This window comes from Rhodnius prolixus, unplaced genomic scaffold (assembly GCF_049639745.1).
Source record: "Rhodnius prolixus isolate KJV_2025 unplaced genomic scaffold, Rpr scaffold_10, whole genome shotgun sequence".
Lineage (NCBI taxonomy): Eukaryota > Metazoa > Arthropoda > Insecta > Hemiptera > Reduviidae > Rhodnius > Rhodnius prolixus.
The window spans coordinates 25177414-25193545 of record NW_027411615.1 but is presented as its reverse complement, the minus strand read 5'-3'; the positions used below and the strand labels follow the sequence as shown (position 1 = coordinate 25193545).

At 32.1% G+C, this 16132-nt stretch overlaps 1 protein-coding gene across 7 annotated transcripts in view; it reads left to right on the top strand.

Moving 5' to 3' along the window:
• The window catches only part of Msp300 (Muscle-specific protein 300 kDa), a 242910-nt gene that overhangs the window by 47747 nt on the left and 179031 nt on the right, over positions 1-16132 (top strand). For 2 of the 7 annotated variants that reach the window (XM_074133144.1, XM_074133142.1), the window contains exons 1-2: positions 3215-3587; positions 11673-11840. The exons of the other annotated variants lie outside the window; for them this stretch is intronic. In XM_074133144.1, the coding sequence (XP_073989245.1) occupies positions 3482-3587; positions 11673-11840 (274 nt within the window). In that variant the 5' untranslated portion in view covers positions 3215-3481. Of the gene's footprint in view, positions 1-3214; positions 3588-11672; positions 11841-16132 lie in introns of those variants that run through there. 7 annotated transcript variants of the gene reach the window in all.

The window sequence follows — 16132 nt, the reverse complement described above, 5'->3', positions numbered from 1 at the left end:
TTCCTGCCCAGACATGAATAGTGCAGTATGAATCATCACTTCCTTAATAACATATTGTTATTACTTTTATGTGTTCCTTTTTGGTTGCGAACCATTTGTTTGTTTGGTAAACTAAAAATAGTTTTCTAGTTTATTAGAATTTTCTCGAAAACAGATCCTAAAACTTTTCTTTAAACTGGTTGCGCTAATTGTCTTTATGTACATATAATTTATACCATTTTAAAACATTCAGCTTACAGTAATAACAAAACCATGAAATAAGTTAATTAAATGAGAATAATACCAAATCGCTAATGACTCCTGTTGCCGCAAAGCAACTAAGTCATTAAAGGAAGGAAGTGTTAATTAGCCATAATAATTTGTCTGAGACTCTTGCCCTTGAAAGCATTTTACATTTTATCACATAAACACGATCTGTTCGTAGACATTTGAATGCTGAAGGACATAGAAGGCTGTGAAATATTGTAACAGTCTGTCTGGTCCACAGCGGCCGCTTTCATCTCTTTCTTTTTTTTTTTTATTGCTCTCTGGTGAACAATAAAAAATAATAATGGATTCGCATTTAAACGTTATATATGTTACATCTAAAAGATATTGCACATAAATTAAGGATATAGTTAATTTAAACCTTGGGACCGGATATTCTTTCTGTCTTTTAATGCAGTTTGAATCCTAAAGAGGTCACCCTCAGCATTACTACATGTCAACTTTAACTGTTATTGATGTCTTAGGTTGAAGCGCCCAGTGATGGTTGAAGGTATTTTTTGAGGAAATAGTACAACTTATGTATGTTTTTTTTTTTTTAATTTATTTTGTAATTTACAATCTGTATACATGGTATACAATCAGTAAATTTGGAGAGAGTGATGAACTGGTGCGGGAGGAGAGCAGGAGGAGAGAAGCTACCCAGCGGCAGCACTCTCTATAGGAGAGAGGAGAATGTGAGGAGGAGAGTGTGAAGAGGAGAATACGAGGAGGAGAGAGAAGAGATAGGAAAATAATGATTTAGGCCTTCAGACTACAAGGAAGTCGCGAGGCCACTGGCGATTCAGTCGGCCAGGAGTATTAGGGATGTCAGAGGAAGCGAGAGACAGTACAAGAGGATTAGAGCTAGTCGAGAGTGTAGTATGGAATTTTAGGTATTTAGTCTTAGCGAGTTGGTTTGTAAGGGAATGTTGAGGTCGGTGTGAAGAGTGAGGTTAGTCACCGTAGAAAGGAGCGTCAGCTATCTGTCGGCAATAGTTTTGACTGAAATGTTTGTACTGTCCGTATGTTTGTAGATTTGGCTGAACCCCACAGCTCTAGTCCGTAAGTCCACATAGGTTTGAGAATAGTACTGTATATTAAGCGTTTAAGTTCAATGGGTAATTGGGAGCGTCGTCCCAGAAGTCTGTAAAGCAGTTTCGCTCGTTTTGTCATTGCTAGTCTTTTAAGGTCTAGTATATGGGTTCCGCATGAGTCGTTTGTCTATGTAGAGGTCAAGGTAGCGCACCAGATCTGTACAAGGAAGAGGGATTGCTGTTGAAGAGGACAGGTTGACAGGAGCCCCGCCGGAGCTGGCATGCTGGCATTTCTGTGGGTTCACTTATGTATGTTAAATAAATTTTCCCTCACCAATAAATACAGAACATAAGTTATTCAGATTAGAGGTTTTTCAGGCTCCCTCAGAAAGAAGTAACTTTCGTTAGTAACTAAGGTTTTCCAATGACCTTCAGCGAGTCTTTTGGAAACTACTTGGGAGCCTTAATTAATAAGTTCATCTATATTTTCCTTACGTTTTACCGATTTCAATCTAAAATTATTTTGCAGTTCTATCTTTTTACATCTACCACTACTTATGTTTTAGCAATTTAATGGTATTCTTTTGTTAGGAACTATTAGGAACAGCTATTGTTTACTCTTTTGAATTCTAAAGAGGCCATCCTCAGCTTCATCATCCTTCAAATACGAGTACTTAGAGACATCATTTAATATATCATTGTCTAAATTGACTGAACCGGTTAGTTCCTCAAACGCTGGCCATGTGCTTCATTCTCATAAAGTTTTATAATTATCAGTTTTGGTAATCTCACCTGAACATTCTTTTTCAATAGCCGATCACCCCTCCTTATTATCTAACTTCAATAAATTGCTTAACACCAGAGATTGAACAGAAATCATAAACCAGAGATTTGGCGGCTAGATCTACACACTACAATTCAACGGCTGCCACAAACTCATTTATTCGGCACAATTCTACTTGATCGATCTTGATTCTAGTTATAAAGATTTAAAATCTCAGCAGTTACGAGTGCCTCTATCATTAACAGTGTACTGATTTCATTTGCCAATTTAGTTAATTTAGTTAATTGTCGCCGGTTCATGAAAGATCCATCCCAGGTTTCAGAACTTCTTCGTTAATAAAGTTGTGATGATATAATTCATTTTATTAACTGTTTCCATGACAAAACGAAAAACGTCTCATTTTAATGCAATATATAATGGCAGTGCCGTTATTATAATCTTAACATTAATGTTTCTACACAGATAGTAACTGTATCCGATACGAAAGTTACAACGTGTAATTGTGGGTAATTACCTTGAACAACGTTAAGCTGGAGTGCGCCTGTGTAGTTTATGAACTGAAATAGGTGCACCTAAATTTATTGGTGAGTGTTCAGGGAGTCCATATGTGTTTTTAGGCTGGGGTACCCGCAGAAGAAGGGGCACTTGCTTTCTGTGGAAATGGTTCTAGACCAAATCTGAATTTGTTAGTTACAAAAGCTTCAACGGGTTGGTAATAAGGGATGTTTTGTTATTTCATGTAGTAATATCTACAATCCTATTTAAAGCTCTTATTTTCTGTTATTTTAAAGTAGATTTTTTCATTTTTATTATAATTATAGCAGGTTTTTCGTCTTGAAATGATTCCTGTGGATCTATTATATGATTTTTAATTACTCAAGATGAACTATTAGTTGGTTGTAACTTGATAATCTAGATGATTAAACATGTAAAGTAGACTGCCTTCAATTTAATTCAAACAATAAAAGAAAAGAGAAAGTAATATTTATTACAATTATTACATAATGTAATATTGTGGAGTAGCAACAGCAGCGCCCTCTGTCAATCCCCTCCAGGATTCCTATCAGACAAAGCTAATACACTGAACGTGTACGAACAAAAAGAATGCTTCAGTTCCAGTCTTGTCGCGGCAAGTCTACTGTCTGTAGTTACGGATACTGCGTTCATTTTGTTTTTTAAAATTAAAACTCAGTCGTGTTCACGACAGTATAGAGCTAAGGGGGGTTCCCAACTTTATGATTAAATTCTATATTACTAACTTTATAAACAGTGTTTTTGTTTCTTAACTTTTCGTGTCTAATACAATGTAACTTTATTTAATAAAAACATTAATTATTTTTTACAGTGTAAACACAGTGTGTATAGACATACTAAAATGGGTTAAATTGGCTAATTTTGTAAAAAGCTGTAAAGAACAATGGAAGAAAGTCGAACAAAAGGGAGAGGTGGTTCCTTAAAAGATCGCGTAGAGTTTTTCCAACAAGTATGGTCTGGAAATTCACCAACAAAATCGGAACAGCCTGGTAAATAAAACTAACTTAACTTTAGGAAATAAATGCAAAAATGTAAATTAATTTATTTTTTCTATTTTCCTTTAATAATCACCCATTTCTTGTCCATTCTAGAAACACCTGTTGATTTCCTTTTATATTTTTTTCCCAATAATTTGTGTTTGATAATCAGGATTTTTTCCACAAGTGCTTAAGCGATCATAAGGTTTAAAATTATTTGTAATCACACTACTTTAAATTATATATTAACAGATTTTATAATTTTTTTCATATATCCTCTTTTAGGATGATTTGAACGGAATATTTATTAAAAATTTTCCAAAATTTTCAATCTCGGTTTAAAAAAGAAATATTTTAAACGTTAACCTGTGCTTTAATTTTGCTGGAAGAGGTTTTTTCTGCTTTTGAGGACTTCAAGATTTTTTTTTAAAATATTATCAAACTGAGATACCAGAGATTCGTATTTTCTAAATTTAAACAAATTTCCAGAAATTTAAAAACCAAATTGTTGCTATGCAAGTATTTAGTTGGAAAACTAATGATTTTTTTTAAGCAAATGTTTTTTTACACATACTCCGTTATTGGTAGAAACGCGGATGGGTCCTGTTCTTCAAGACTCTTCATCCAAAGAGGCTTATATCATTCTCCATCAAAAACCTGTTTGATAAAAGTATTTCCTCTTTTCCAGCTCGAAGGTTTTTAGGACGTGGTCTTCTTCTGTCTCACAGTAAAATATCAAGCGCCGCAAACTAGCGATTGCATCGCTAGCAAACCGGGATTTCTTATTTCCTGATGCACTTTGCACAGGGCTTCAGCTTAATTAACCCTACTCAGTAAATAATTTACGCTTAATTCTTTTTTTGCGAATTGTCTCCAAATGCCAGATGTCTAATAGCGCAAGCTTGCAGTTGCAATGAATGCTATCTGAAAGGGTGTTAGAGAAATATCCTCACCTACTATCATAAACTCCACAAATATAACGGCGGAACACCTTGTCGAAATATTATCTGACTTGTCATTCTTTTTAAGAAACAGAAAGGACAAATTGTCAACATGGACATTCGGCAATTCTTAACCAGTAATTCGCAGTTTAGAAGTGTTCAGTTTGCTTTGCCCATCAGAAGTGAATGAGATCAACTTTTGCGGCAGACCACTGCAGTACAAAAAGTACCAAGGACCTTAAGCGAAAGAATCTCTCAGAACGCTACTGGGACTGATGTTTGTTCCCTCGGTCAGGAGACTTTTTTAGTCTCCTAGAAAGCCTTCTATATCAGCTCAAATTTAAATAGCACCATCCCATATACTGAAAGACATCAATCTTTCAAGACCATGACACCACCAAAGATGGGGATTCGAAACGAGCTGTCACTTCCTTCCTCCGCTTTGTTTAATTATATGAATTAGTTTCTCACATTTTGCGATTTTTTCAAACTTATACAAAATTTAAATATTATATCTTATGATTTCACGATACATTGCTTTATATTTAGACAGTTCGTGTATTTGGCCATTTGCAATTTGTATAACATACATTTAATGTGGCCTAAATACATGCTAGTGATGGCTATCTTAACAATAAACTAAAGTTAGTAGGAAGTTGAAATCCCAAACGATGGTCATTTACGTGATGTTTTTTTTAAAGAAATATTAACCTATATTCTGACAAATTTATCTTTATTGATTTACTAGTGACAAAATAATTTCTCGAATTTTAGCCTTTATTAATTTATAAAGTCCATAAAGTTAGGGCATTTTCTTTGTGGATTTATGAATTGTTTTACCGTTAAATAGAAAGTAAATAAATTGATATAAACATTTACTAATTGATTAGTTTCAAAATGCCAAAAGTGATCAGGTGTGTGAGCCATTATTATTTGCCCCTTAAAGTAAGATACTTAGCGATTTCAAAGTGCACACATTGAAGTATGTCCGGTCTGCATAACTTGGCTACAAACCACGCCCACTTTCCTGCACTTTACCTGAGATCTCGGCTTCTACTTTAAGCTTCTATTATTTCAAACAGTTGATAATGAAAAGTTAAGTTAGACTTTTTTATTATTTGTAAAAGCAATTAATCCTTTAACTTTAATTACTATAATCAGTGTAGATATATAGTCTGTAATTGGAAGCAATTTGTTCAAATAATACCGTTGTCATTTGAAGACATTAAATTACTCATAATACTTTGGGCCAAGTTTCTAATTATTTCTCGCTGTTTAGTAAATTGCTGGCATAATTATATGAAGTAATTTTCTGCCACTTAATTTAACAAACTCTATTGCCTAGTAACACAGATTAGAGAATCCAGATCGAATTTCTTCAGGAACATAATGTTCATTCCTTACTAAATAAATCCTCTTTCTGCTCTATATTCGTTACTTAACTCCCGACAGTCACAATTATTTTATTGTTTTGCTTTTCTCCAAAACTTTTGTTTAATTTTTTACTCAGTTATAGAGGATTCAATCAGCTGATAGTTTGCATTACCTAAATCCTATTCCAGTTTGTTAGTCTTTATTAACTTTACTAATATTACATTTCTTTTTAATCTCCATAACCTTCTAAATTTTGATATTCCATAAATATTATGGAGCACCAGTTCTTTATTCCTTGAAACAAAATATAGTCAGAATGTATATAAAAGTTCCTTTCAGTAGAGTAGTTTTCAGATTTGTTTGTGATCATTTTCGATGACTAAGTTTAAACTTTACTCAAACTGAACTAAAGTGGTACATCTTAAACGATACTATACTGTAACTAGAAGACTAATAGCCGTCCAAACTTGTCAATAAAAATCAAATAACATTAAAATTAATTCTTCTTTTGTGAAACTAAGATACTCTTTTTGTATCTACGCAGTCAGATTTACGAGTTACGAACAATCGTTTTCATTTGTCGCAGACATTTTGAACAATGTGTCTCTTTTTTTTTACCAAATTACGAATAACTTTGCAAAACACCGGAAAATTGAGAAAGAAATGTTATTATGTAATGTTGAAGAATAGAACAAGTATTATTTAATCCATCATTCAAAATTTTCACCACGTTCTTAATATTGGAAAAGAGTCAACATTTATTCTATCTTACTGAATAATTTAACTTATTTTGCTAAAATTCCAAATAACCTTATTAATATTGAAGTAATTTCTTGCTAATATTAACAAGAATTAATAAATTTTTTTTTTGGTTCTATAATTAAGAAATAAAAAAATGTTTTATTGGAGTAGAATTGATCAAATTAATTTAGCTTCGTTGTTCATTTTCTTATCTTAAACACAAATTCATAATAAAATTTCTAAAGTGGGGCAAACAAAAATGGTGAAAATTAAAATTCTCTCCAATGTTATTTAGGCACATCTGAATCCTCAATAACTCAAATTATTGAACTAAGATTGAACAAATGTGGACTCTTTTCCTATATGAAACGAACAAAGTTGGAACTTTCAATTACATTGCATAATCTTGTATCTAATTCTCAATTTCCCGGTGTTTTGCAAAGTTCTTCGTAATTTGGCAAAAAACAAAGCAAAACGAATTATGCAACATTTCTGCAACATACTTACACACATATATGTTATGAAAAGTAAGCGAGCCTTAAGTAAGGCAGTAACGTTTATAAATATAAATCCAGTGCGGAAAAGAAAACGGAATTGCCTTTACAAGCACTTACAACAGGTGGATTGACTGAACAGGTGTTAATTAAAAAAAAATTAATTAATGCACTATCACAATTAATTATGTATGTGCAGTTTATGTTAAAACTTTTAAACATTTGTGGAAGTATTGAAAACAAAGATCATTTCTTTAACCCAAGGACTTATCTGAGCGCGTTTTTTCTGGAAGAAAAAGATGATTGTAGATGTTGTAGCTATAAGTTACGGGAAGTGTTTCTCGAGCTAGCGATAAAATTGCGTTGTTTACGGAACGGTTAAATTTTTACAAATCAATCAATCAGTTTGCTTCACTGCCAAAAAGGTACAAAGGTGAATTAAAAATAACCGCGTTGTAAGTCATTGAAAAATTGAACTAAAGTAAAGGATAATTAACTAATCCCATCTTGTTAATAAATCAGGTTAATCTTTTTGGAAAATCCGTTTTCCTAAAATAAAACCTGTTCATGAATATTTATGTCACGAACATTTCCATTTTACTGCCGTTCTTCCATGAAGGAAATCCGGAACTGTGTGTATCTCAGTGACCTCAATTGCTACAAAATATCTGTGATATTGTTTCACAATATTGATCCTTAAATTAAACGAGAAGTATATTTATATTTTACAGCAAAATTGTTTTTAACTTTTATGTACTTTAAAATTCACATGCTGGCTTCTTTTTCATTATTTTTATTCTCTATTTTATTTAACTCTCTCCAGTGAGAATATTGATTTTTGAACTCCTTCAAATTCAATCTCTTCTTCTGCCCCATTTGGCTTAGCGCCTCTAATCCTCAATCTCTTTTTTAGAGACTTAATATATCCTCCTTAAACACAATCCTCCATTGAATTTTGATCCTAGGTACATAGGTTTTACTTCTTCAACACTCCTGACATTCTGGTATTTCATTTGAAGAATGGTACAACAAACAAAGGTTGCTATTAATAAAGTAATTGGTCTCCAAGAAAAGGCTTTCTTTGGCTGCTGCCGATAAATAAAACCTTAAGCCTGACGTTACGCCAACCAATTTATAAAAATAAAGTTCAACAAGGTACAAAAAAAACCGCTGTAATTTTCTTCTCAATTAAAAGATAACTTATATCCTTTTTTTATATATATTTATTTACGAACTAGAAATCCATTTGTTATTATCAGCGTGTCAGGTTTATGGTGCTGAAGGGAGTTTATTGGTTCTATCGTGGGTACTTCTCGAGTAGGAGTTTCCAACGAAAAGAACATTTCTTTCACTTCCCTGCTGATGCTTCTTATCTTCAACGTTCAGCACGCTAAACTAGGAAACTATTTCACTTCTCTCCTCCTCCATTTATTGTGTATTGGACAATTTTAATATCTGTATCCTTCATTTTTCATTTACTACCTTTTTCTAATGAATATTTGTGTATACATCTCCCCCGAAAAATACTTTATTTTAACTTCTTGTTGCATCTCTTGTTAATTTCCAATAATTGATGTTGGAACTTTAAATAAATATGAAATGAAAATGGAACAAAATATTAAATTTGATCGCTGAGTTCAATGTGAAATGTTGTATTTTCTTGAAAGCCATTCTAATCCGAGCTTTTCTTTTATGAATCGGATCGTTAAACTTTGTTTTTACTTGGTTTACATTCAATCACTGGTTTGAGTTAATCGCATATTTTCAGGATGTCTTATAGTTGGGCAGAGATTATCGTCTAGCGCATTGACGCATTGTGTGTTATGATTTGACTATCTTTCATCTATCAAAGTGGGTAAATACCAATGAGGGAGGCTGTCACAAAAACCTTGTTTTGATTTAAATATCTTCCAGAAGACTCACTCACATTTAGTTTAGGCTTCATGTATCTTTATGGTTGCCTTCAATTCCTTCTTCTTTCTTTTGTGGAAATAAATTTGGGATATCTACTTCCTTTGTTCGAGAATGTCTTTTTGGAAAATTATAAACAATCTAACAGTCCTTCCTAACTGATTAAAACTTTTTAACTATATGGTTTATTATTCTCAAAACTAATGATCCAATTCGTTTAGAAATATTTAATAATAAATAGTTTTTGTCAAATTTGTATCACCAACTGCGTAGTCCGGTCTAAAACTTCAGTTACTAACTAGTGTAACTACACTTCACCTTTTTTTGGTAATTTCTCTGTATTTTAAATTTAATTTTCAAACGTTGGCTTTCACCAAAACCTTTAACGATAAATTTTGATTAGTTTTATTTGTTAAAAATCCATCCCAACGAGTCATTCAGACGCTATAACTCCCACTTTAGTATCAAATTTTTGCGGAAAACATTGAAAAAAATTAGAGTTATTCACAAAGATGCAGAACTACATAATGAAATTATGACCTTCTGTTATTATGATAGTGTCACGTACGGTGTAACAAAATGGTCAAGGCCAGTTTACTCTGGAACATTTAATTTAATTTAGGTCACAGATGCCATCTGGGAGTCCTGTAGTTGACATCTTTAAAGATATCTACTCTCAGTGTAATTAATTGAACTTGTCGACCCTAATCTTATAAAAAAAAAAAAAAAATTATAATTCCACAACCTTGGGTATGACTGGAATATAGAAGTTTAGGGTTTAGGGAAGGCATCCTTTTTTTTAAAAGGTCGCGTAATTAAAGTTTTTGCCCTGTCAGCTGTCCCTTTAAGCCAATGAGAGTGGTTTAGATATAATTCTCGATTTTTTAGTTTTTATAACAATGCTATCTTTTTAAAAATAAATTAAGTAATCGTAAATTTGATCTCTCTTTCTCTCTCGCACACAGTAAAGGTCTGAATTAGATAATAGACGTTTCCGGCGGAAGTTTTCTTTTTCTATTTAGAATGCATTTTACATAGACCTTTGTCAGGACTTTTTTTTTAAAATTTATTTATTCTTACACCACATCAATGGTTCACTTAGCATTTAAATTGTAATCCTTGGAAAGAATTGTTTCAGTAAATTCATGTTGGAATCCAAAATAAGGTTATTCCGATTTGTATCAGAGTGAAATTTTCCTTTTATTTAGAAGCCAACAGACCTGATCACATTTTGCAGAGCATGATATCGTCGCCATTAGCAAAAAGTTAAAGACATTTAATGATGACCACCTGAACAAATGTGAGCCTTCGAGAGTTCTTATGTCTTATCACGGCCAAATTCCGAGAACTCTTTCTCTCTGATCTCACAAAGAGATCGCGTATCTGAACTTATAACAAAATTAATTTCAGAAAAACTAAATTTTTATGGGAAATCATGTTTGTGTATCAAGAAACATTCTAAAATTAAATAGTCGATTTAATGACTTATTGAAGTTAAATTTAAATCGATAGATTACAATGTCCGTGAAACTTTTTCATTACAAAAAATGTTTAATTTGTAGGCGCTAAAAATTATTTTCCTCTAATTTGCCACAACAATGAAATAATTAGGATTATTTTATGTAAAAAAATTTCTGAATTTTTGTGTGCTAAAGTTAATAGACATGAGCAGCAGACTACATTAGCAAACCTGCTCACGAGCAGGCTTCGAATTGTCTTGTAGTGTAACTCATCACTGAGAGCAATTCAACACCTACTTTGGGAGGCCAAGAACTTGGAGCGGTGTCTCTCTTTCAGTTTACCAAAAAAACTTACCACCTTCGGCTACACCCATCATGCTCATATCTTTAAAGCCAACAGTCAGCTAACACTAGATTGGAGTTCTCGGCCTTGGTCGTAGCTATGAGCTGTTCAGTTAGGCGAGGGTTCTGAATGTAATTCTTTCTCCAGTCTTTCAAACGTGTTGTTACAACCGTAAACCCAGAACTTTCTTCTAAGCCCTGGGCACGCTGAAGCACTGAATTCAGCCCCTCACTATCCTTCTGCAAAAATGTACTTATGCCATTTTGTTCTTTAATCAATAATAAATTGAAATCAGTAAATTATAGTTTTTAACTTATTTCTTAAAAGTTATATTCTTCACTGAACTAGAATTTAAATGAATAAAAGTGATCGCTTAAGCATTTATGGAAGCCCATTTCACGTAATTTGTTCAATTTTACCAGCAGTAAAGTTATTAAGCGAAACCATTTCTGGTCGAATTATTTTAATGAGAACAGGTGACGTTTAATTAAATTTTAGTAAATGAACAACTGAACACTAGGTTGGTTGCTTGTTTATAACAGAGTTGCGGTATGAGCTGGATTGTGATTTAGTTTTATGCAGTATCTAAAATGATTTGATTTTACTGCTTCAACTACAAATCACAGTAAGTTCATTTAACTCTAATTACATGAGAAAATCAACTCAAGTTTTTATTTATTAATAACTGGTTATAATATTATAAATTCTGAAATAAGAGGTAAATTCGTCTTTCTGAAACAAATCGTCTGTTTTCATTGAAAGAGTCCCATTAAGCAGAGTTAAGTTAGTTTTATTGGGTTGAAGTTATACTAAGTTATTGCCAAATTGCCAAGGTTCCCTGTCAGCTACACCAAGTCCAACAGCTCGGACTCCATCGGTCGAGCTAAGTCCATCATGTTCTAGAAGTGTTTCTACAGAATCTTTAAATTCTCCAACTTCGCCATCTTCAACGAGATATACCAGCAAAGTGCAAGTGGACATACACATACGTCAGCTTAAAGGTAAGCACCCCTCCACACTTCATTTATTTCTGCAATTAAAAATATTGCTTATCATTCAGCTTTATTTAGTTTTATTATTCAGTTAGCTGGCTCATTAAAAGATAACTGTTTATCACTAGCTAGATTGCACAGCTGCGACAATTTATCGTATGTTTGAAATTTGAATTATTTTATTGCATTTCCAGTATAATTACTGATCAAAATATTTGAGAATAATTGCAAAAATGACGTTTAGTACAAATAGCATTTACTAACATTCTTCCCTCTACCTTATTTCACTTAAGAACAGTTTCAATTTACAGTAGTAATTCCTTTATCGCCTTTGTAAATATAATTATGGGTTCTAAGCAAGAGTTACCTTCAAATTAATTTTATGGATTTTAGTGCGCAGTTAAAGATTACCTACTAATCTACTTGAGTTTCTTATTCTTTATCTCAAATACGTGTGGAATTATTGCAATTCTTATGTTACCATGACCATTGTAACACAAGTTACTAGCAGTTTTAATCGGTTATAGTTTTGATATTTTAGGACTGTGTAAACATGTTTGTAGTGAATGTATATATTTCCTACGTTTGTTCCCTTAATATTTTAAAAAGGGAACATAATAGCAAGCTTGATTCCCTGTATTTTTTTGGATTTTTTTTTGACGATGTTTCGGTTAAATTCCTTAAACTAAAATTTGCTCAACTGAGTAGCAGATTTTCTAAGGACTTACATATGTATATTAAAGTTTGCCTCCAACTCTTGAGGGTGTGACACTTTTCTTTAAACGTTTCCAAGAAGAATACTAATTTAGTAATTTCAATATCTTTTTGTTATTGTTCCTGAGACCTACAAACTTCATGACTTAACTTCGGATGTTATTCGTAAACATTTTTCTTATTTTAATATGAAATGAAATCCAATCGTAAATTAATTTGATTAGAATATACTTTTTTTAAATAAAATTGTTTAGTAGGTACATACGTATGTTACATAAGTAGAATTTAATAAAAGAAAACTTCATTGTTTGCATCAATGCTTTTAAGAGCTAATGAAGAAGTTTAATGTCTTTATTTGACAATTTCCTTGACCTACATAAGATAGTAACAAATTAGACAAGAAAATTACAGTTTAAAACTCGTCAGCAGAAAAAAAAGAAGAAAATAATTGAACGAAAAAGAATTAATAACAACTTGTCAAAGCCTGTTGCATGTTTTCGACGTCAAGAATTTGCTTTATAGTTTTATTTATTTTAAATTATGTTACTGGAGTGGCATAAAGGCACATTCTTTGCATATTGTGTTATACGTATTGAAACATTTCACTCTATACTCAAAACTTTACTAAAAAGTAACTCACTCATAATATAATTATTTAAAAGATCAAAAGATTTGTACATAAAATGATGGCGATTGCTAATTATGATTCTATTAACGTCTTCATAAATTATGTGAATTTTACAAATATAATTCTGAGATTTCTGTACTTTTCTTTCTTGAGATATACTTGAGATAATTGGACAGGTTAGAATCACTTTTTCATTCCCAGAGAACCAAAACATGAGTTTCCGATGTAAACCCAATTTCGGCGATTTGAAACAAACGATTCAATATCTTGTGTATCAAGAGAATGTAACAGTTATCAATCTCTCACAACTATAAGAGAAATGCCTGTTTAATATCTCATAAAAGAATTATTTTCTTCTAATGTAAACAGCTGAATTTACATCTGGTCTAACTTTGCAAATATGGAAAGACATTCATTTTCTATGAGTCATTGCTAACTATGCAAACATAATATATATATTTTGTATATATGCCGACGTTTGAAAACAAATATCTTGCACAGCTGGTGGATTATTTATTAATAAACTTACAAGTTACGTGTTAAAAATAAATATTTCTAAGTTACGTGAAGCGTTCCTAAAAATAGCAATCTTCTTTCGCTTTACTTCGGTCCCCTCTCTTTTGATGAGCCTATATTCGAAAGATAATGAAAACGTGGGTAAGTTTAATTTTAATCATTTTGATACCTATGTTGAAATGTTGTCTGCAAAATTGTGGTTATCTAACAGTAATGACGTAGCAGGAAATTTCAAATTTCAAGAAAATTGTAACTTGAAACATCACTATCCTTCATTTTATCCAACAACTATTTTTTAAAACCATTCCTATTTGATGAAGTAGTGTGGGTATAACATTTCAAATTATTATAGTGGTGATTTTCTAGTAAAAGGTTTAAACAAAATAAAACAGATGCCCAAAACAAACAACAAGAAAAGACCTTGAACTCATGTGGATTTATAGGGATCCTTGATTTTTTGCCCTTATTTGTATATGTAAATAGGTTTTAGGACTATTGTATGACTATCTTTTTTGAATTTTAATTAATATATACTACATAACAAGGTTATTTAGTAAAGGCTCTTTCATTGTAAATCTCATCAATGGAAGTTATTAATGTGGTAGGTCACGATACGCGGGGTGGATGTTAATTAAACCGCAATCTAAATACTTATATCTGTGTAATATAAAGTTTGGTCGAACTCAATTCAAGTCCACTCATTGTGTACTCGAAGAGTTTTTGTGTTCGATTGTGTTAGCTATTTTTAGTCCTTTACATTCGCTCAGATCAAGGACGTATTAAGTTGATCGAGAAGATCATTTTCATTACAATATATTCAGTAAAGATTATATTTTTATTTTTTAGTCGATTTAAAATTGATTTTAACCTCGCACCTTCCTTCAGTCACGGTTGATTTAAATTTTGAGCTTCTTTTGTCACGTGCAATTCTGATCACTGATGGGTTCAAGTTGCGGAAAATGCTAGGTTATTTTCATAGAAGTGGGTTTTGTAAGTATAAACTTAACAGAGAAATAATCTTCAAAGTGCAAGGTGAAAACCGCACAGACTTTTGCCGCATCCTTAGACAACCTTGAAAAGCTCCTCATTGGCTAAATAAGGAAAGATGTCGTACAGAGAGAATTTAAACAAAGGAAGAGGAAGCCGTTAATACAGCCAATTTTCCTGATGATAATTCTTATTATTCTAATTGACTAAATCAATTTGGACTTATTGTCTTCCAATTGGAAATTCCTTGTTTAAAAGGTTAAATGTGAAGAGAACAGACATACAATTAATTGAAATGACAATATAATATCATTTCCCAAAATGAAAGTATTTTGAAAGTAAATGTTAAGAAACACTACTTGACCAAATTGACTGCAGAACTTTCTACGGATTCCGTTAATTTTATTAGCTAATGTGCTGAATATACTCGTAAGGTTAAATGTTTATTTGTACAGAATCTCTTTTTAGCAAAGTTGCTTTCTAAATGTACTTACTCAATGAGATTCTTTACAAAAGAAATTAATGCATTTTTCATCAGTTAATTTCTGATTGTTATAATTGTTTATTGAGCTCAAATTTAGGCCTCGAACAATCAAAGTTCAAGAGAGGGCTTCTCCCTTCTTAATTGAACTTTTTACCTACTTCGAAAAATTTTTCATCAAGAAGTTTCCCCGAGCCTTGGGCAGCTCAATAATCAGCACACCTCTGCCCAACAATTTTGCCTGGCTACTTCTGAGTCAGAGATCACATATTTCCGAGTTTATAAAATTACTGACCAATAGTAATCTGAAGATATATATTTGTAGAGGCAGTGATTCCAAAGTCAAACCCATTGCAACATGAAAGTGCTTAGTGACTTTCTTAAGTGACTTCATCATAGATGTACATAGCTGTCTGTAATGTGCGATGAGTACATCATTAGTGGCTTAAGATATGCTGGAATTTACTGTGATTACGTTGTATGAATGTCGGAGGTCAGTATTGAATGTATTTTTCGTGTTGATAAGTTGGTTATTCGCAGGGATGTGAAGATTCGAGAAATGACTGGTCCATTACCCTACTTTGGGTTCATTTTACTTCAAAACCAGCAGAAAAAGAATCAATGATCTTGGAAACTGTGTGATAATATAGTGCAAAACAAAAATAATTTACAAAGAGTCTTGGATTGGGTCTTGATTGATTAAAAGTCTTGAAAATTTAGTAAGCCAGAGGTGTTCTAAGGCCCTGAGATAGCTTAGAGACTTCTTTTTTTAAAAATTCAAGGGAAATATTTATGAAATTTTATAATGTCGTGTTTATAAAATTAATGCTTAGATTGAGATGTGGCATTTCAATTGCAGCACGTTTCAATTTGTTTTCGACTAATTGAAATTAGTATCTTTCTATTTAGCTCATCGATTAGAAGTTGATTTTCCTACCATCTACTTACACTATTACGTATATCAGTTTTTACTTT